The sequence below is a fragment of the Perna viridis genome, chromosome 14 (genome assembly GCF_037379345.1).
Source record: "Perna viridis isolate PV_CMFRI_1.1 ecotype Kerala chromosome 14, ASM3737934v1, whole genome shotgun sequence".
NCBI classification, from domain to species: Eukaryota; Metazoa; Mollusca; class Bivalvia; order Mytilida; family Mytilidae; genus Perna; species Perna viridis.
In genome coordinates, this window is record NC_142458.1 from 20,817,051 (window position 1) to 20,840,024 (window position 22,974).

At 32.1% G+C, this 22,974-nt stretch overlaps 1 protein-coding gene across 6 annotated transcripts in view; it reads right to left on the reverse strand.

Annotated features, from left to right (window-relative positions):
- LOC148598590 (regulating synaptic membrane exocytosis protein 2-like) overlaps nt 1-22,974 on the reverse strand; it is a 58,931-nt gene that overhangs the window by 9,923 nt on the left and 26,034 nt on the right. For 3 of the 6 annotated variants that reach the window (XM_088560028.1, XM_088560026.1, XM_088560029.1), the window contains 18 exons: nt 21,496-21,607; nt 21,025-21,132; nt 20,467-20,590; nt 20,124-20,167; nt 16,924-17,036; nt 15,693-15,823; nt 15,161-15,326; nt 13,649-13,756; nt 12,364-12,490; nt 11,244-11,378; nt 10,373-10,571; nt 9,246-9,361; nt 6,209-6,463; nt 5,428-5,554; nt 4,545-4,774; nt 3,112-3,256; nt 942-1,159; nt 360-499 (listed from right to left, as the gene is read on the reverse strand). In XM_088560028.1, the coding sequence (XP_088416154.1) occupies nt 360-499; nt 942-1,159; nt 3,112-3,256; nt 4,545-4,774; nt 5,428-5,554; nt 6,209-6,463; nt 9,246-9,361; nt 10,373-10,571; nt 11,244-11,378; nt 12,364-12,490; nt 13,649-13,756; nt 15,161-15,326; nt 15,693-15,823; nt 16,924-17,036; nt 20,124-20,167; nt 20,467-20,590; nt 21,025-21,132; nt 21,496-21,607 (2,598 nt within the window). The remainder of the gene's footprint in view (nt 1-359; nt 500-941; nt 1,160-3,111; nt 3,257-4,544; nt 4,775-5,427; nt 5,555-6,208; nt 6,464-9,245; nt 9,362-10,372; nt 10,572-11,243; nt 11,379-12,363; nt 12,491-13,648; nt 13,757-15,160; nt 15,327-15,692; nt 15,824-16,923; nt 17,037-20,123; nt 20,168-20,466; nt 20,591-21,024; nt 21,133-21,495; nt 21,608-22,974) is intronic. The other 3 variants (XM_088560030.1, XM_088560031.1, XM_088560027.1) reach the window with 2 other exon arrangements.

Here is a 22,974-nt window from a genome sequence, read left to right on the forward strand (position 1 = left end):
CTTAGTTTTTCATGTGGTAATTGCACTTTTGAGAAAAAAAATATACAGACTGTACATGAAATCGGTACTCTAAAAGAGTTATTGTTCTTGATTTGGTTTGATTTTCTCAAAAGTACAGAAGTGAGTACGGAAAGGACGATTGTAACGCAAAAAATATAGTATATATAGATTGAAAAGTCATCGTTTGGTCGGTGGGTTTTACTTTACCATGAATAACTTTGATATGGGTAGTGTCTGAATTTTATATGTAAAGGTACTCAATTGGTCATAAGAAATGAAGTTACAATGATAACTCACTATCAATTTTACACTGATGATATTGCATATAACTGAGCACAGGAACTTAAATTATTATATACCTGCAAAATTTTGCCGACATAATTTTCCGTGAATACTAATTGTTGTTGATATAAGGGGTCAAGTGTCCTTCTAGCAACCGTTGTCTTCTGCTTTTCTATACAATTTTTACCGTCAATTATATACACTTTCACATAAGGAGCTAAAATTAGAAAATATGCTATTTTATAGGACCTTTCTAGCAGGAGGATGAATTTCACTTTTACTACCATTTGGTAAATTAAAATATTTTTAAAATTCCTCCTTGCTACCACCTTAGTTGTTACACCTGACTGCACCTTCAATAATTGCTAAAAGATTGTATTTGAAGAAATTCTACAGAAGAATGAATCATAAAAATATTCTTTCATTACATCAATTCTTTTTAACAGGAAATGGTATTCAACAATATTCAAGGTCAAGGTACAAGTCCATATCAACATTGTGTATGTACCAAGCATGAAGTAAGTTTCTCTTTCTTAAAGCTTATTAGAATTTTTTTTATTAACAGACAGACTGACAGACAAATTGACTGCAGTACTCTTTTTTACTATTAAGTTGGGGTATGTATGTTTACCATACACAGTTGAAAAAATAACACTCACCAGGTAAGATCTTTGCCCCTTGTTTAGACATCAGTCCTCTAGCTCTAATGACCTCCACCTCAAGGTGGCCTTTTCTATCATACAGTCCAAGCTGTATTTCTCCTAGACAGGGGGACCCTAGGACCTGTCTACCAACCAGCTGGGCTGGACCCAGTCCTTCTATAAACTCTCCAAATTGACCTTCTGGCCCTAACCTCATTCCAGTTGGAAGCCATACCCTGAAAATTATAAATACTATGTTACTGGTATCTTATTCTACCATTGAAATGTTTTTATTTCTTTCTTTCTTAGTCTGATGTATAAGAAATTTCAAAACAATTAAAAACAACAAGATGTTGCATGGTACCTTGAGCTAACCCCAACTTAACCATTCAGTCTAAGTGATAGATTATATGGGAAATAGATAGGCTAGGGACCTGGAGAGGGGAGTTGTGGTACAAGTCATCATGCAGAATAGGAACCTGGATAGGGGAGACAAGGTACAAGTCATCATGCAGTAGTAAAATACCAAATATCTAGGCATCCCTTCCAACAGAAGTGAGAAATATATTACAAAGATTTTCATTTTGCATCACCTAAAATTTACCAAGCTGACACAGCAAACAGGAAGTAGATAAGACTGGAACCTGGAAAGGGGAGACACGGTACAAATCATCATGCAGAAGCAATATTCAAATATCCAAGCATTTCCCCCAAAAGAAGCTGAGAAATCTGTTACAGAAAAGTTTAAGGGACAGACTGACAGATGCACAAGGTGGTTTTTCAATATAGCCCACACTCAAGTGAGAGGGGTATAAAATATGAAGTTCAGTGGACAGAAAGACTAGTCATCAAATGATTGACTGATTGAATGATTACAGATTTAACATCAACTGAGATATTTCATGAATTTAAGGACAAGGAAGTTTGGTTACCCCACAGGAAATTTCTGTGTAGTCAAGTCAACTCACTCAGACACTTTGTTCTGACTCAAAGCCACATACTGTGAAAGTACTATTGTACGTGGGGTACCAATTTTTGTGGTTTTCATGGGTAGGCCAAACCATGAAATTTGGTTCTAAACAAAAAGGAGATATCCACTGATGTGTATACTAAACACTTCAAAACTACAAATTCAAGAATTCACGAACATGTGCTTCTTCTCTAATCCATGAAAATTGGTATACACAAAAAAAGTACTTTCACAGTAATTGTCTCTTATCTTTCCTAACTTTATAAGGCAGATGCCTTGTGGAGAAGCAGTGACTACCAACTTTATAGTCGATTGAATGATTTGACCAAGGATTGGACCCAGGAACACTAGAGCCTCTAGCAAGCATGCATACATTCATAATACCACAAGTGTAGTTATTAACAAAGACATAATAAACCATGTTTGAGTATAAATAATTTCATCTATCTCAAAACTTTCATCAGAAATTACCATGCAATCCTTCTTTGTCATACTATACACTTAAAAACTCCATTCAATGCTCACAATGCTTTGACATAGGTCAGTATTATTTAAATGTGTTTTTTCAGATCTCAATCCACCTACACATTAACAATAGTGTTTACCAACACATTGTCTACATACTTATGATACAAATGAATGTACTTCCATTAGTGGATTGATCACAAGACTGATAAAATTTCTATCTATTATAAATAAAGAGTTACACAATTGTAGTACCTTCTGAAATGACTCATAATGTTTGCCCTACTTCATATGATTGATTAGATAACCACAAGAGGCCCATCCCCTGACAAACTATAATTTGAGACAGACAAATCCTGAACTTCAAGTAATTCTATAATTGGACTGAGAGCTGCTTCATCTGAGGACTCTTGATCTGATTTGCCACATGTACCATTATATCATTTAGAAAACAATCATTCCACTTATTTATTTCAAGAAACGGAGCTAAATGGTAGAGAAGTAAAAACAAATATGGTAAAATGAAAATTCAGGATCTTATATACTAGTGGTCTAAAATAATTTCCCCAAGGTGGCAGAAAAGGGTTTCTGGTATGTGCATATTTCCAAATCCTGAAACTTCATGAGACCACAATGTCGGATTATGTATTTTTGATCCAAGCTCCAGGATTAGATTGGAGTATGAACTTATGTTTCATCAGAAGCATTACAGGTCTCACTTGGTACATATCATTGCAAGGATATAATACTTACACACTGCCAGAATCACTACTGATGCTGCCAATGCTCCCGTCAGTCGACTCCTTACTGGCCTGTTTAGATATACGATTTGAGAGTCCTACCATATCTGTTCTGACCTCCTCACTTCTCTGAACGCTACTTCTCTTCTTACCACCTTCTGAAACAAACAAATCAATGGACATAAAACACATGTTATTACATAAATTATTAAGTAAGACAAGGTGGTCCTTTATCTTAATTTGCATGTCAAGTTAAATTTATTTATGCCAAGAAACTACCTGTATAATCAGTTTTGATGATTTATAGAAGTCCAGTATAAATGGCAAAATAAAAATCAGGATTCTGTATAACTAATTAACCTTAATAGAATAGTTATAACTAGATAAGGTCTGTTGTAGAATGTTACAGTCATCCAGTAACTGCTAAGCCCTATGAAGTCAATTTATGTGATGTATTAACAGATAGAATATAGGTAGGTGTTAAATTTTGAAATTTTGAGCCAAAAAATTAGTCAAACCTCAGTAGGTCGTTTTTCAAAGGACACTCAAATATGTTAGAGTTACACAGAGTTCAAGAAATTGAAGTTTGAAGATTTCAATGCCAGGCCAAGTTCGACTTCATTGCAAGAATTTGTTTACTTCCAATGAATTTTCTTTATTTCTTAGAAAGTATTCATTCATTTTCAGAAGGTTTTGTTGCTTTGTAGACATTAAAAATACCATTTTTGTTTTTTAAGACCTTCGAAATTTAAGTTTTTTGGTCAATAATTTATTTTCATAACATTTCCTCAGATGTTTTCATCATGCCGACTTTGGAGCATTCTTGACCTCCAATCAGTACTGGTCATGATTCCATGCCGACCTTGGAGCCTTCTCGAACTCCAATCAGTACTGGTCATGTTTTCATCATGCCGACCTTGGAGCCTTCTCAAACTCCAATCAGTACTGGTCATGATTAATCATATCAATTTAATAAAACATAGACTTCACCTTTAATTACCTAAAACAACACTTTGATTAATGATAAGCCTTCAGATTTTCACACCTTTGATTACCGAAGCTGACAAAATGGTTGACAATTTCCAGTTAGTGAGAATAATTCTCCTAAATCTATTACAGCACGGACATTGAGTTTGAGTGTTCAAGAAATCCAAGGTTATTGAAATTGATTATATTGGACAAAAGTTTGGTACATCAAATTGTGTTAGTGAAATCCCAGGTATTCCAGCCATCCAACTTTGAGCGAGTACAGTTCGACTGTATATGAAAAGTTTGCTTATTCTAACTTCGGTAGCTACTATATGATTCACTAAATACTTCAGCTCAGAGTAAATATTTCGCAGAATTTATTTTGGCATTTTTAGACAAACTGCTACAATATACGACACTGAATAATAAACAAGGACTTCAATTACGCATTAACATACAAGTAATATCCAAACTAACCAGCTAACTGTGTAGCACTACTGCTTTTCCACGGGAGGTTGACAAGGTTTGCCATTTTGTTACTTATACTTGTTCTTCTTCTTGAACGACCTTCCGTTACTGGTGTACTTAAAGCTGAATCAGACATACTCCCGTCAGATTTCTCGTAATTCTGATTATCATTACTGCTGCTACGGTTCATTTGTCTCCGTTGCATGGTTGATTTGCTTTCCATCTTCTGAGTAAATTCACTGAAATACAGATATATAAAATATAAAACTGTTAACTTAAATAAGTCTACAAATACCAGATTCTTTCTACAGTAGCTCATAGCCAGAAATAGTCTAAGGATATTTGGAGGGAGAGGTTATTTGGACAAAATTTTGCTAATTTAAATGCTTTACAAATTTGAAGCTAATAAAGCTTTTCGCTTCCAAGTGTGTTTGTATAGGGGGGGGTCATTGTAATCCCTTTGTCTCCTGGTCTTCCAAGTGTGTTTGTATGGGGGGGGGTGTTATTGTAATCCCTTTGTCTCCTGGTCTTCCAACAGTGTTTGTATGGGGGAGGTCATTGTAATCCCTTTGTCTCCTGGTCTATTGGCCAGTTGTACAACAAAGGATTGTATGTGGAGATTTGCTTTCAAGGAAACAATCTTGAAGATCCTTAATTAAAACCAGTAATTTTGTTATTTCAAAATACTAGCTGAGAGTTTCTAACAAGAAATACATCTCAAGATTTTGCACAATTTCACAATATGTATGTCAGTAACTCAAATTTTAGATTTCGGTTCCCACATGCTTTTATCTTACCAATCTAAAATTACCAGTTTTTCTTTCAAAAGCCTATTTGACTTATGAAATCCTTCTCTTTCCCTTTATGCCATACAACAACATATATGACTTACCTAAATTTTCTCTGAGGCCTTTCTGACTGAGTGGACATGTAGCTGTTAATACTGACTTTTGAAACTTCAGACATATCACTTGTCTCCGAGGCATCACTGGCCATATCATCCATATCAGGGCTAAATTCTATAATGACAAGAAGATTTTTTGTAAGTAATAATTCAAGTACTGAATGTTACCGGTATGTTGATTATGAATGACATTTTTTTTTATTATGAACAATTGTTGTGTACAAATTGAATTCATCATGTGGTAAAGCAGTATCATGATTCAAATAAAATTAACTGCCTTATGGTTGAAAATATTAAATAAACCGTGGAATAAGGAATAAAAGCCATCTGGTTTCATTTATTTTGTGAGTAAGTGTTGTTCACACACCAAAAAATTCTTAAAAACAGTCCTGATCTCTATATTGATATCACAATACTTCAATAGCAAATCAAAGTTTTTTTTTTAGGTACAAAAGTTTATCTTTTTCTTTTCCTTAAGAAATACGTACACCAAAAAATCTCATTCATTTTAGGTCAAACCTAAGGAGGGGTGCATTTTATGTATCTTTGTTTTGTTCTTTAGTGTTATTCTGCTCAAATATGATATAACTTTTTCTACCACTCAAGCTACCCATATTTCGTTACACGATATGACCATGATGAGATTTACATGTAAAAAATTCAAGAAATTAGTGTTCAAACTTAGCAAGCTTCATTCTAAGCTGATGAAACAAATAGATGATAAAAAAAAAAAAAACAACTAAAATTTAGGTACGAAGCATTCTCTTACCCTTCCTTCGTCCTCTATGTCCACCAGGGTGTGCTCTACTGAATTCTCTACCACGCTCCCTTTCATAAGAAAAATCCCCTCGGTCATAAGATGAACCTCTCTTCCTATCTGAGTCTCTGCCAGCCCTATATGCATCAGCATCTAAGCGCCCCCTACGAGAATCAGAATCAGAGCCCGCTGAACGATTGATTCTCATGCGTATTTGCTGCGCCCTTTTTTCAAGGTCATGGGTCACTGGAAAATTAAGCCAAAAATCTATAAGAGAATTAAAAGTGTTTTGATAGTAAAATTGAAATTTAAAGAAAGAAATTACAATTATTGAAATACAGAATCTTTAGTCATTTACAATATTTATCATATTAAGCTTCCAAGATGTAAAATTTTGATTTGTAGGCTAAGCACTAAATATATATTTATATATTGTTCCCGTATATTTTTTATCAGTTGTTTTGTACAGTAAACACATAAAGATGTATGTAACCAACCAGATAAGCATTGCGAGTGAACTCAACACAAGACCACAATATCAAATGCATGCAAAATTACAATATGGCAATTTTCAGCCTGCTTGGGGATAATTTCAATTAATCTGCACTAAGAAAACAGTAACATTTCACATCTTTAATACATATAAAATGCAAATTACATGTGGCAAAGAATCTATATTGTCTTCAGTTAAAGAACATTGTATTTATTTCAAACGAAAATGTGTACACATCAATACCTGTACATGCATTTAAATGTTAAAAATAGAAGTGATGCAATGATGTGTATAAGTTTTTTTTTTGCACAGTATTATTTTTTCAAAATCTTAACTTAAAAGTGACTTTAAGATAGTTTGATCTTGCCAAAATCAACAAAAAATTTAATCTGTGAATCAATTGGTGTGTAAATTTAATGTAAATTGTGGTCTGTGACTTTAAAATCAAATCACGTGAAGAAAAAGTCTTAATCTTGTTCAGACCTTCCAGAGAAACATTGCCTTAAAATACAAAGAGCAAAGTTCATTATTATTATTTGGGCTTAGACTTTTTTACACAAGGGCAAAAATGGTGAAAACATTTTCCAGATTACCAGCTTAATTAGCAAAACCAAAACAAGGATACACAGCAATAAGATAGGAATAACAATGCAATCAAAACAAACCTAACAGAATTTTAAAATGCATATGAACTCCACATAACCATAAAAATAATCAAAATTTTTGTAACATATCATAACAATACAAGTAATAGCATCTTCATGATTTCAAAGGACAAACAATCACATATATTCATGACATCACATGACAGTCACATGACAATCACGTGAACTAAACATGGACATAATGAATATTCCCCAAAACAAATTAATAAAACCTTAATAATTGAAGACATTTTAAGTTTTCTTATAAAAAAACAAAATGGCATTTTCTTAAACACAAAAGGTATCTTTAACCAATTTAAAGTGAAAATATTATTTAAAAAAAATAATGGTTGAACTATTTGCCTGAGCCACATAATTATAAGCCAAAAAAATATCATATTGTGAAGATAAATCCTTAATCAAATTAGTCATGAATTTTTATACCTCCTTCAAGACGAAAATGGGAGTATTGCTCATATTAAACTCATTTTATTGAAAGTAGTGAGAAGTTACTGAAGGGAATTAGATAAACAACAGTCTCATTTTCTTTTTAAATTAATACTACACAAAATAAATTGGTCATCTTGCGAACACAAACAAGAAACCCTGTGAAAAATCACCAAACAAGAAATCCAACAAGATGCAAGTACTTACACAATTGTTTCAAAACTGCATTAAATCATTCCAAAAGGTATAAACTTATCATTAAAATGAAAGTGTATTGCAGACTTAAACTGTAACCAATGCATTATCAGATTTCTCCAATCAAAAGAGTAAACTGTCAGGATTTTCAGTGCCTTTTTGGGTGTGTGCTTAAAATTCAATCATTTACACCAAATCTGGAGAAATCTGATGACAGTAATCCATAACTTATAATGTAAGGCACCCTTCCTCAACAGTCTTACAGCTAGCTGAAATAGACCAGTTCCAATTTCAATACAAATCTAGGTAGGCTATTATAGAGGTTAAGGTCATCATAACTGACAGCTATTCAAACTTAAAAGACAGTGTCCAAAAGATCACACAGGTGTTCAGTAGTAATTAAGTAGGACACATTGGTATTTTGTATTGAAATTGGAACTGGTCTATTTCAATAAGCTATAAAAAGACAAAAATTTTAAATTTAAAGTTCAAATTCTCCCATCTTTGTGTGTAATCTTGTACAAGAAAATGACTTGTTTTGATGACGTCACAACAGACATTAATCCAATATAACCACAAATGGTTTCTAAAGATATATCATTTGTTCTCTATCAGGTCAGGTGACGTTAAAAAAAAATAGCAGACATTAGAGAATATCAATTAATTCACAAAATAATAAACAAGATTTTCTGGTATAATAATCATAATGCAGATCTACACCAACTAAAAAAGTTTCCCTTTCAGCCAAACAAATAGTATACATCACCTTAAAAGACAAAGCAGCAAAAAAGTGAACATTTTAGCTATAGCAGAGCATTTGGTTCTAGAAAACACTAAAAACAACAATTAATTGAAAAACAAAGAAGTGTTCTTCTCAAATTTGGTTAAAACTCTCAATTTAAATGCTGTTAACAAATTATAAGTAGCAGGTGCTTTATAAAAAAAATATTTCTGAGAAACTTATAAAACCACTCAAAACAATTTTGCATTATTGCACCATGAGTGATTGGAGAGACAAACACCTTTTAACCCACATTTGCACATACCTTTTCCTTCTTATAAAAAGGTATGATATAGACGTCTCTGCCTTATTTATTTACATCTGGCAGCATAAGCATTACTCAAGCTTCAAAAATGTAAAATAGGAGGAAAAAGGAAAGAAATACAGCTATGTTTCAAGAACTTCTTAGAATCATGCTAGGAAATAGCTAAGGTCAAGGACAATACAGTTCAAATGTAGAGTTCAAAAAGGTTACTCATAGCAGCTTACCTTTATCTCTGTTTCTCATCTGAGCCTCGATTGGTATCGATGGCAGCTGACGTTTCTTTGGTGAAGGAGTACTGGAAGGTGACGTCCCTACCAGTCGTACGGGTGAACTTGGGGTTCTAAAATTCAAAACTTTCAATCAACTACATGGATTAACATTTTATAATTGGTAACAATATTAAATTCTACTATTAATGGTTTAAGGAAAATAATATTCATTGATGAAGCATTCTTTCATTTTATCCATTTATTATTTGATCAGCTATGTCCTCACATCAACTACATACTCTGATGGTATTGACTTAATCACAAAATCAATGGAAGTGGTACTGTTAATACTGAAATTATAGATTTATTTTTAATTATTGAGAAAAATATATTTGGGTTAAAATTACAATAATTAATATTCCATCTTAAAACTCCTCACTTCATTGAAGCTAGAACTTCTCCACTTTGTGCAAGTCAAAATGCATTTTCTTCAAAAATGATATAATTATTACTAGTACCATCTTTAAAAGAAAAATTGCTGACGCAGTCAAATTTGTTCTTTTTACTTATAGTTTTCTACATCTCATTCAGGAAACAACACATGGCATGCAATTTCAATTTTTGATACAGTTTTTTCAAATGCCACTTAGTTATCAGTATGTTGCCAATCGGGAAACAGAATTGTGATCAGGTGACTTGCAATTCCATGGAAGAGCATCTTGAAGGTCAAAGGTTAAAAATCAAAACTAATCACACACAATAATTTTTCTGTATCTTGCAATATAAACAACAACACTTTCACAATGAAGAAAACTGATATAAACTTATACCAGCCAAGTGATTTGTATTACTTACAAGACTTTAACTAGATTTTTAGTACAAGAAAAACTATATCCATACAATGAACATAATTTTTTTATTACTAACCACAAATATGTAAATATGGTATTCAATAGATTAAAAAAAACCAAAACATACAAACTTATTTTAAGTTGTTCTTTACATTATATAAATGCAAAAGTACTTTGCCTGCAAGTTGTATCTGAGCTTACATTTGCTTTTATGTAAACCCGACATCATTTTAAAAGGCACTTCTTATTTGACCTATAAATGTCATGACCTTTGACCATATGGCTACCAACCTAGCAGGAGAGAGTGAGCGAGAGACATTTCCAGGCACATGGTGAAAAGCTGAAGGAGACCGGGACCGATGTCGAGAACGTTCAGACTCAGCAGATACAGGTGACCTTGACCTTCTGGAACCTTTATCACCAGGAATATTCAGCATCTCCCCTCGTGTGCGTGAGGATGACCTTGTCCTTCCATTTCTGTCATCTTGACCTGGAAATAAAAAGTCAGTTCCAAAGTGATCGATAATTTACATAGAAAAAGACTGATATGGCATGAGAAAGAGATTTCGAGTAAACTTCAAAGAACAAAAGCTCAATATTTAATCATTACATATCTATTTAAGCAAAAACCATCCAATTTTACAACAAAAGAGGGATTTTCTTGTATGCTCAATGGCAGGCTGCCCAAATGCAAAAAAGGAACAACAAAATATTTATTACCCATGCATATTTAACTTGCTATTTTCAAAATGTATACAAGTTTTTATCAATCAATGACTAAATTCTGTATTGATTTCTTAAAAAAAATCTAAATACTTCAACTATTTTTTTAAATAATAGTATCCACCACAAGCATGTTCAATGATCTTTTAAAAACACATTCTGCTGAAAAGAAATCTTTTTTCTTATATATCAATGATTTTTTTTTATTCATTAACACTTCTTATACAACAATCACATAGATAAGTTTAAAAAAAAAACAAATGTCACATGATCAAAGCGAGGGAAAGGGGAGACAACCTGTGATTGCAAATAAAAAAAAATACTTGAAGCCAGTGAAATTAAACCAAGAAAAAGCTAAACTTGTCATGGTAACAAAGTTTGGCAAGCAAAGCATTTACCAACCAAAAGACAGTGATTTTTGCAGTTTTTTTCTTTCTACCTGGGGACTTTTCATAAGGGGAAATTTGATCTCTTCCAAGCCCACGACGTTCACTAGCATCAGAAAAGTCTTCACTACAGGGTGTTGGGCTTGTTGTCCCTACCGAGCTTTCCTCGTCCCCTCGCAATAAATGACCTAGTAACAAAGTTCACTAGTAATAAATGACCCAGTATCAAAGTTCACTAGTAATAAATGACCTAGTAACAAAGTTCACTAGTAATAAACGACCTAGTAACAAAGTTCACTAGTAATAAATGACCCAGTATCAAAGTTCACTAGTAATAAATGACTTAGTAGCAGAATTTATTTGAAATAACTTTAACAGTAACAAAGGTCACTTGTAATTGATGACATTGTGACAAAGTTCACTACCAATATCTGCCTTTTTAGCAGAGGTTATACGCATAAAATAACTATTCAATTGCTTGTCAATTTCTATTTTTTTGCATCACTTTGAAAAGAAAGCAAAAGGTAAAATTTCCAAAGTATAATTTTTTGTTGAACAATTTGACATTTTCTGGGGAATCGGTATGTAACCATCAACTCTCATTCTTGTTTTTATCAATTGTTCATTAAGAAATATATGATCAAGAAAAGGCCATTAATTTAAATATTTTTCCATAAAACAATAAATAATACAAAAAATCTTGAACTGTTGAACAAAACCAATTCATAAAAAAGTTTTAACTCAAAATTGATCATGGAAATGATAAAATGAATGTAAAATTCTTTTTTAATTAATCTGAAATATTGTTTCCAAGATAAACCAGGTATAATTGAAAATTATCATTCTAATGCATTCTACAAATTAAAACGAACCAGTGCAGACTATCTTAAACCATTTAATCCTTTCAAGACATTCTATAAATAGGTATAAATCTATATATAGGCACAAGTCTATAAATAACATACTAAAGGAATGCCATAGATCATTAACCAGATTCTTTCACATACACATTCACCTCTTCTTGACTATTTCATTCACTAATTCTAAGTCACTGCATTCAGAAACAGTAACAGTTTTAAAACATGTACAATATCATGAGTTATGTGTGTATGTAATGTCTATATATCACCCAGTTGTATTCTATAAATAGTTCAAGATCTATAAATAACTTACCAGGTATATGTACACCAATACTATCATCTATATCGAACTCAGACACATCACTATCACTCAGGCCACGGGTACTGGTAGGTGGGGATAAATGACGATGTCGTAGATCATATGGGTCTTGACTTGACTTCTGGAAAACGTGAAGTACATGTAAGATGCATTTATACAGTAAGATCTGTTAATACCAAACCATGTTAGATGTAATTATACAGTAAGACCTGTTCATATCAAACCCTAAATGAACTAAAAACCTGTGTAAACCCGACACTTTACAAAGGCCCTTCTTATCAGTTTAAATGTATTTTGAACCTAAGTAAATGGAATACCTGTCTATATCCAATACATTCCACAGTCCCAAATGGAGTTAACATTGATAGTAATGACTAACAGGTCTCTTAAACTTGAAGTAAAGGCAGTGTTTAAGAAGTACTCAAGTCTAAGAAACAAAACAAATGCAATCTCATTAAGAAACAAAGTTACTTTCCACTTGTCTAGATGCCTACTTTTGCTTTAGATCTTAACTACCAGTCTAATAAATTTATGTTCCAGTACATAATACACTTCTACCAGAACGAACATCTAGTACTTTCAAAGTACTATTGTTTGTGGGGTTCCAATTTTCGTGGTTTATGTAGAAAGGCCAAATGCATGAAATTTGGTAACCAAAGAATAGGAAATTTCAATTGATGTGAATACTAAAAACCTAAAAACAACTAATTCAAGAATCCACGAATTTGTGTATCTACTTAAATCTATGAAAATTGGTATCTACGAATAAAAGTACTTTCACAATATTGTCTATAAAAACAAAACAAAGACTGTTAAGGGAGTAACCAAGTACCTTTGTTGTTCATTATGGAGACAGAATCTGTGGATTTCAACACTTGGATCCACATTTATAAGAAGTGAGAGGATAATAACTTACTCCTTCTCAGACTAAGTGGATGTGAATTATAAAATTATATGACAAAACCAAGGGGCATAATTTTGATCATTATACTAACCGTCCTTGATGATGACTGAGGAAGTAGGATACTAGAGTTATCATGTTGACTCAGACAATACCAATACAGATCATTCTCATATTAAGTGGATAAAAAATTACATGACAAAACCAAGGGGCATAATTTTGATCATTATACTCACCTTCCTTGGTGATATCTGAGGAAGTAAGATATTAGAGTTATCATCTTGACTCAGATGATACAAATAAAGATACTTCTCAGATAAAGTTGATATAAATTTGTAAGACAAAATCAAGGGGAATAGTTTTTTCCATTATACTCACCGTCCTTGGTGATGACTGAGGAAGTGGGATACTAGAATTATCATGTTGACTCAGATGATACCAATAAGGATCATCCAACATGTTAGCTGTATTCAAGTCTATCAGTACCTGGAATGACAAAAATATATTTCATAGTGTACACCATCCAGACCTAAGTCTTATTTAAGTACAAGTCCTTATAAAAAATAGGCAGGAGGTGATTCATGCACATCAAAACTCAATCTGAATATTTTTACACCAGTTGCAGTTATAGACCATGTGACTGGTCTTCATTTTAGTTGTTCCACTTCTGAGATCAAAGAAAATAGATTGTATATGAAATCAGCACTTAGCTGGAGTTATCCTTCTTGATTTGATTGATTCAAGAGGGAAATGAATGTATGGTTTTCTCCAAAATACAGATCTGTATGCAGACAGAAAGACAAGACAAATAAAAAGAAATGGGGGAGATATAGATAGAATGCATTGCTTGGGGCAAGTTAGTATGATCACAAGGGTCAAACTTTGAATAGTTGGGGCTAGTTTGAACACACCATTCAAAGCTTGATACAGCTATGAATTTTGATCTCGCTAACACATTTGACATAGAATAAGAATTTAATCAGATTCAAAACGGTCCATTCTTTGACCCCAAGTTAATAAATAGTTCCAGTCAAAATCCTCAATCAATCCCAGCCTTCCTTCAGTAGTATGGCACCTTGTGGTACAATTTCAAAGAGATCTATATATTCAAATTTAATTTTCTGGACACCAAAATATTTATGAACACCCAATGATGATCAAAATGAGCACAGCATCATACCATTTTTTGACTGCTAAATTTTTGTGGTCATCTAAAAAAAAAGAAAGGATGAAGCTACCTAAAATTACATCCAAAAGTAAAATATAAAACCTTTTTATCAAATAAATCCCATGATTCTTATTTGGCCAGACTCTTAGATGGTCAGGTAGTGATTCAATCCATTACATTTATGGTCATCATCATGAACTCGTGGATCATTATGGTGTATCCACCTGCAACCTGCACCATGAAAACTGATTTATTCAACAAGTCATAGTTTTCTTTTCCTTGTTTGTCTACTTTTTATGAGAAACTCAGCAGGCATTTCTAGAAAAGCAGAGGACGCTTACCCTACCGGTGCACCTAGTCCATGCTCCCAGTTTTAAGTGGAGTCTGAGTTGCTGATTTGCTTTTGTTACTTTGTGTTTATGATTTTAGTTACTTTGTGTTCTTTGTTGTGTATGTCTGTTTTCTATGTCTGGTCTTTGTCCCTGGATTACATTCTTTTGATTACCGCTATAACCGTGGTTCCCTTGATTACTCTATTAAACAGTGAAGCCTATCTAAAGCAAATGGTGACCCTGAATAGTAATAAAAAACCTGCCTAAACCAGACACTTTTTAAAGTCCTTTCATATCAATATAAATGTATTTTTAACTTCTTAAACTGAACACCTATCTAAACCAAACAACAAGGGGATTAGTTTAAACTGGTTTTAATGTACTACCCACCTCTCCCATAAACTGGCTAGCACCATGCTTGTTATAATCCCATAGTGTCACCTCCAGTATATGGTCACGGAAATCTGACTCTTTGATTGGGTAGTACATGAACGTTTGATTCCAGGAGGGGTCACATGTACTAGCTATTGTTTTTGTCCTTCTCTTGCTTTTCTCGCTGAAAATGAAAAATAGGGACAGGTTAGAAACAGCATAACTTTTAGAATATCCAGGGTGGATAAGTTCATGTGTAAAAGATCCCATTCTGCCAATTCAAAAATATAAATTTATCATTCTTATTCTCTAAAGGTTTTATTATTATTCAGACAAAAAAACCTTTTTGGAGAAAGGGAACTAATGATGTTTTAATAAATCAAATCAATGTCCTAAAAACAGAGTTGTGTAAAAGTTTAGCTGAACAAAATCCTTGAGTGAAAAAAGTCATCCCCATCTAGAATTACATGAAATAAAACAAATATTTCAAAAATCATGTCCTCTACACATAAGCATGAATGGCAAGTGTATTTATAACACAAATTATTACCTTCTGTCTGGGAGTAGATACAACTTGCAGTAAGGATTGCGGAACTTTCCTTGATCTGACAGTGGAAGACCGTTGGCACAAATGATTGTAACAATTAACTCTGAATTATTGTGGTTATACCACATCTTCAACTGAAATGGAAAGGATAAAAATATTGTTAGGTCAAATAAAATAATTCCTTGATTCTTAGGTAACATTCTCCTTCATCTTTGCACATTGCACAAATATAATAAATACAAATAGGCACTTCCCTTACTTTTCTGGAAAGGAACAACGTAATATCACACCTCCATCAATATTATGTGGTCAACAAAAAAGCAAAAAAAAAATCCTCTACCTCTTCATTTTGTTTAAAGCTGCATTAGCTGTCATTTTTTCTTAAAATTTTGTTTCTGTTGAAATATACCTTAACTTTGAATTATTTCTACTAAATTGTACTTTTCCTGTATAATTTCATTTAATATCCACAAATAAAATGTATTAAATATATGCAAAAGGTGTCTATGTATTTATTGTCTTGCAAGACAAAAAATCGACCTAGATAGATTTGTATGCATGTGACTTCTGGTGACCTTAATCTGTGCATGTGCTGTAAGGATTGCTTCTTTAACAACAAATCTAAATGCAAAGTGAAAGTGGTTTTTCAATGGCAAGGAAGACCAACAGACTCAAGTCGTAATAGAAAAAAGTTCGACTTTAACGCAAGGATTTTTTTGAAATTAACATATTGTGATAAAATGTGGCTCAAATACGGTCATTATTTATTTTGAAACTAATCAAGACATAGATGAAATGAAATGAAAGCAAGACATGTGCTTATTGTATTTGTTATTGTTATTTTTTTCACCAAGGTCAAAGTATTTTTAACCCAGGTGAATGTCCTGTCGGCAATCTTCGGAAGTAATGGTGAAAAATAATAAGATCAGAGCTATTGATCTTCTCTGATTGAAAAAATGTTGTTTTCACAATATTCTGTAGGTTTTATCAACATTTATTGCTTCAATTGCATTACTACAAACTTATTTCATTGAATCAGTAAAATTCAGTAGTATCAAAACTGAACAAATTTAGCTGGTAATGCAGCTTTAATGAAAGACAGCCTGAGAACCAAGAAGGAAACTAAAATGACCTAAATACTGACAGAATTAGCTATCTGGCAAATGTATATTGTAATTCATTTAGGAATAATAGAGCATTTTTACAGGAACTGAATCAAGGGGAAATCACTCACCTGTAATTTGCCCATTGACATGGGTGACTGGTGACTTCTCTGACTTGTAGAAGATGCAGGGGACATAACTCTGAGATTGGGTCGATTTCTGTCATTTGAATCTTCTTTATAACCTAGAGTAAAGAAATCAGGAAATATAGCATGGGACCTATACAGTTTAATGTATGCATGGGAACAGAAAAGGAGGGAAACAAGATTTCATTACAATACAGATTGATAAATGTGTTTAATTTCCAATTAAAAGAAAAAAGTACACTGATTCAGTCATAAAATGATTTGTACAATGTGTGGAATAATATCCAATTCAGTCATACACATTATATAGGGTTATTATAGATTCTTAAAAATTTGTTCAAACTTTTTCAAAGCAGGCAAAAAGGTGTTAAAACTCAAGTTGCTCAAGTTGTCAGTCATAAAGATCAAGTCAAAGTACCAAAGACCCTTAAAACATTTACATGTAAGCTTGAAACTATTCTCAAGGTTTGGTGATATCATGGTATCCAAACATTCATTACAGTTTTTAAAGCAGTTAAGAATATTGACCATTTTGTGCTTATTTTTTTAGCAGACTCAGTTTGTACTTCCAAAAAGTACTGTAGGTGCAAACTCTTCTGCCAAAATTTTGCTGCAAACATTGAGAATTTTTATGAGAAGGTTTTTAAAACAACGAAATACCATTCTGCTCAGAAAATTAACATGAAACAGTGCATTCTAAGTTTAAAAATTTCTTAAGTTTTGTTATGAAAGAGCTAAGATACTTTTCAGGCAACAGTCATTAACTTAATACTTGTCCTTAATCTATATAAAAGTACTTTAAATAAGTGACTAAATAATGTTTTTGTTTCTTTTTTAAGAGACAAATTAGTAAAACCTCATTGTGGCGTCAATCATACATTGTATTAGTAAGTATAGTCTAAGAAACTTTTCTAGAGAATGCATTAAAATGGCAAGCATTTCAATTTTCCAACCTACTGTTAATTCAATGAAAAATAGTTTAATTGTTAGAAAAGATTATGTATGCTACAGCACATGTATTAGTAGGTATGTACTTTCCCCAAAAATTCTTGGAAAATGCAAGTTAATAAATTCTTTTTGAAGATATTTGTGTCATCAATTATAAATCAGAGAAATCATTCATTTATTATTGTCTAAAACCCAGACAGTAACACACACATTTTGGTCACTAATGATAATAAAAGTTTGAGCATCAGAATCTATTGTAAACATATTCTGTGAAATTTGCATGTACCAATTTTCTTTGATTTGAAAAAGAATAGTGTTATATCATGTTTAAAATAAAAATTGAGGGTACCTTTTTATTCACACTTTTTTGTCCACCATGGAAATAGTTAAAATTAAAACACCACAAAAATTAATATACAATTCTTGCATTTTGTCATATTATGACACTATAAAAATTACAATACGGAAAGAAAATTCAACCAAGTTGTCTACCGGATCCTTAGTGAGCACATTAAAATACAAATTTCACTATCGAGAGAAAAAAATCAATTTATTTGAACTGCAGCATACCAGTTTTACAAAATATCCGAGTCCAAAGTTAGTAAGATGCACTAGGCATGCTTAATTCAATTACTTAATCTAACATTGGGTAATACAACTGCAAACAGCTTACCATACCACATAAACCCCTAAAATGTAATTATGTTAAATATAGAATAAAGCAGTAACTATAGAAGACCTTGGATCCTTGAATCTTGATTTGGTTGCATAGTTGCGTAAATTTTGTAAATAGAAATCATTAAGTTAAAATATAAGAAAAATATGTACATTCTCACAAAATACGAATAGGATAATTAATTGAATTCAGTGAATAACAAAAATATTATCACAAGTGCTGAAGAACACCTAGATATAACAAACGTGCCTAACTTGTTCCATACAAAAGTTAAATCTTAATGTGTTCTTGGCATGAGTAATTATATTTTGGATTTTCATGATGGTCAATTGATTATCTTATTTATTATATAAATTTTCTTCCTTATTTGTTAGAATTTTCAACATAAAATTCACATTTTGTAAACTGCAGATTAATATACAATTCACATTGTGATGTTTTCTGACATTCTGGCAGGAGATAGTCCTTGAGTAAAATTACAAAATATATTTCACAATGTGAATTATTGAAAGTTTTTACACTGGGAGTATTTGGTAAATCTTTGCTAATCTATATCATGAAATATAATAAACAATTTATTCCATTTTGTCTAACTTTAAAAAATTATCTTCTTCCCAGTACATTAAATTAAAAGGTTATAACACAGAAGGTGCTAAGTTACAATATTTAACAATTAATTTTTCCATAGAAGTAAATTTTCATAAAATTACAAAAATGTGTAAGTTATTATAACAAGGTGTTAATCATGTATGAACAGGTGCTAGAGATTCTTCTTTTTCCAGGTTCAATGTCAAATAATTAAATCAGAAAACAAATAAATTCAAAATATTTTAAATCCCTAAATGTGTTTTATGACGTCTAGTCTTTCAGATGACATAAAGTTGCCTGCATTGTCCCCCTAGATATACCACCCTCCCCTTGTACAGAGAGTTGATATAAAAAAGCCACCAAAATCGCTTACAATGTGTGCCTCAATAATATATAGCCACATTCCTAAATTGAATAATTAAGACAAGATTTGGATGGATGGAAAATGTGATTCCAATATACCAACAACTCACTGAGTGGGGGTATACATATATGTAGTATAATATAATACTTCTGTCAAAAAGTGGGGTATAAGTATGCATTTTTGAACTGACAATAGTGAATTTCAACTTCTGAAAAGATTTTTCTCCATTCAATACTGAAGGCTGTTATAAGTTCAGATATTTTGCAATGGTAAATTGTACATTTGTATGTAAGTGACCACTTGGTCATCTTTTTTACAGAGATCCAAGACTCTTATAGGATATTAAACTTTGCCAATGAGGAACAGAGCTATTTACTGACCAACAGGAATATGTGAGTCTTCTTATGATATATGCTGTGCTTCTGCATTCAAACAATCACTTCCTAACTACATGTTATTTCCGAAATATATTAGTCACTTACAAAAGAATGATTTTGAGCCATTTATATTTCAGATCTACATTTTTAGGACACCACTGAGGCGCTGTCTCTAAAAGAGTTTTATTTTTATTTAAATTAAAACGTAATTTATCCGATTTATAATACCAACCTTTTATCTGGTCTATCGGAACACCAGGGGGCACTTCACCATTACTATAAATATACAAAACAATTAATTAAATTAACGTGCAAGAAATTGTTTAGACAAATGATTGGTAAAAACAGGTCTAAGTTTATAAATATCATCTGAAAACCCATAATAAAGACAGACAAACAAACATAAAATCACAATACTTTCAGTCTCTGTGAGCAACAGCAGAAAGATCAACATATTCAATGCTTTAAAAATAAAATGGGGAAAAAAAAATTTTATTAATGAGTAAAATGTTCATTATTGTTGTAAATAAAACTAAAAAAAACAAAAACAGCCAACAGAATCTTTTTTGAGGTACCTGACACTCCTATGTACAATGAGTTCTACTTGTGGTTCTTGTTTCGATTCTAAGATGATGTCATGGACTTCTTCAAACGTAGCTCGCTGTAAACATCTCCCATTCCATTCTACCACCTCATCACCTGTAAAAGGGAACATTTTAAATATTTCATTCAGATTATTGTTCAACATTCTTACTGAATCATAATTAAATTTGATTTGTAACAAGTCTTCTGATTGGCTGGTTCTTTTTGTCTATATATGACTGGTTAACATTAAATGGATGTGCAATACTAATCCTCGTCATCCACAGATAATGTGACATTTAACCCATCATGTTGAAATTCATACTAAATTTCTAACGCCTTCCACTGATATCAAATGAGTCATAAATATTTGAAAACAAATAATTCACAAATAATTGCTGATGAAATGTACGTCTTAATACAGACAGCAGCAAATACTAATGTTTCTGCCAACATCAAAGATTACTGGTCATCTTTAAATATTCTACAACCTAGTTAAAAATGTGTCATAATACTCACCTTGAGACAAAAATGCACTGCAAAATGCTTACCTGGTCGTAAATGTCCCACAGTATCTGCTATGCTGCCTTTCTTGACCTTAGTTATAAAAGCACCAAACTGACCAGCATCGGTTCTTCTTCCTCCAACAATTTTAAGTCCTGAAAAGAGACATTAAGGATAAGATGGGATTCTTAAAAAATAGGGGAAGCACATAGACCTCCTTTGATTTGAAATGAAATTTAAAACAGAATCTTAGTGAGACTTGAGTATGGCTTTATGAGATTGAAAAGGTTATATTACACCAACTAGTCCTTGTCACAGATCTGAATAAAAATCATCAGGTTAATCCTTCTTCCACTGGCAAGAAAAACTTTGGCATACCTAGGAAAAACCATTGCATGGATCCTTAGAGTACCTATCCAAAGCATATACATCCAAGCATATTAGGGGTCATGAACTTGGGAATAGAACTACCCCCACTGCAGGAATTAAATATGAAACCATATTTTATAACTAAGTACCTAGAATTGCCCCAGAGTCATCAGGCCTTCCTCCTTCAAGCACAGTTTTCTTAAGAATCATGTGACCAATCCATCGACGATTATCAGCAGATTTCTGCCATGTGACAGGATGCTAAAAACACATGTAAAAAATAGAAATGATGTAACTTTACCTAGGAAGTTAATTGCCACATAACCATTATATTTAAGACGACAAGATTTTTATTAACTTGTTACAAAACTGAAGAAAAAAAACAACTACATGTAATTAATTAACAAGAAGCATTTCTTTGTTTTATCTCAAAATCATGTGGTTAAAAACTAGTTATTTTGCATTAAACGTTCTTCATATTGAAAAAAAAAAAAAAAAAACTTCTTACCAACTTTAATATCATCTTTAATGTTAAAGCAGAGAAGTTTTGTTTGGACATCGAGTTGAAGAAAGTGGCTCAATATAATACATAATACATCAAATATATACATGTAGGGCATGATAATGACTAAGTTTTGTAACCTAATATATACATGACATCATGTAAGTTAACTGAATAATGTAAAATTAACTTAATCATATAACAAACAAAAGAACAATGGCGTTTCTGACTACCATAATGCATGTGTTAAGTTATAAAATCATATTAACAAGAGATTCATTATTCACTGATTTCCTACCATTACAAAATATTAGAAAACCAACTTCTCTTGACAATCATATACATAGATAATATATTTACTTTAGTAGTAGAGGAGGGGATTTGTAGACATTATGCAATCATTTAACAATACAGGCAAATAAGATCAAGGGCATCATTTCATAAAGCACTCTTAAGACCTATGTACATGTAAATCTTTAACAAACCTATGGGACTTATGTGTAAATCTCACATGATGTGAAGCAATGCCCAGGAAACTTAACCACACTTTTATTTATAAGGCCACTTTAAAAATGCATTGACTTAACAATTCATTGTTATTAGAGCAGCAAAGAAACAGATCAGATCTTCTTCAACACTGTCAAAGGCAAGTGAAACAATTTCTTGGTGCTCAGTTCATCAACCAACTAAAATGGCACCCACTAAATATTTGCTTTTGCAAAATGGCATATCAATCTTCATATGATTTCCCTCTTTTTCTTGCTTTGAAAAAAACATTGTAAAAAGCAGCCGCATCATACATTGTAATTAGGGGCAATAAAGAAAATCAATGCCCCTCCCTCTATCCTTCTATTTCAAGTACCAAAGCTTCATAATAAAAAATTAAATTTGAATCTTTGGTTGTAAATTGTAGTCAATATTGCTTTTTAAAAATTTTAGCTATTGGAGCTCTCATGGGAAAATCCCCCCAAAAAAAGTGAAACTTGGCAGGTATGCCAGAATGGCCTTAGAATATTATTATTTGGCATGCTTGACAATGATGCACAATAATATAAACAACTATAAGAAGCATTTTAAAAGATTCCATTCAACTAAAACATTAAACTACAACATCAAAAGTAACTAC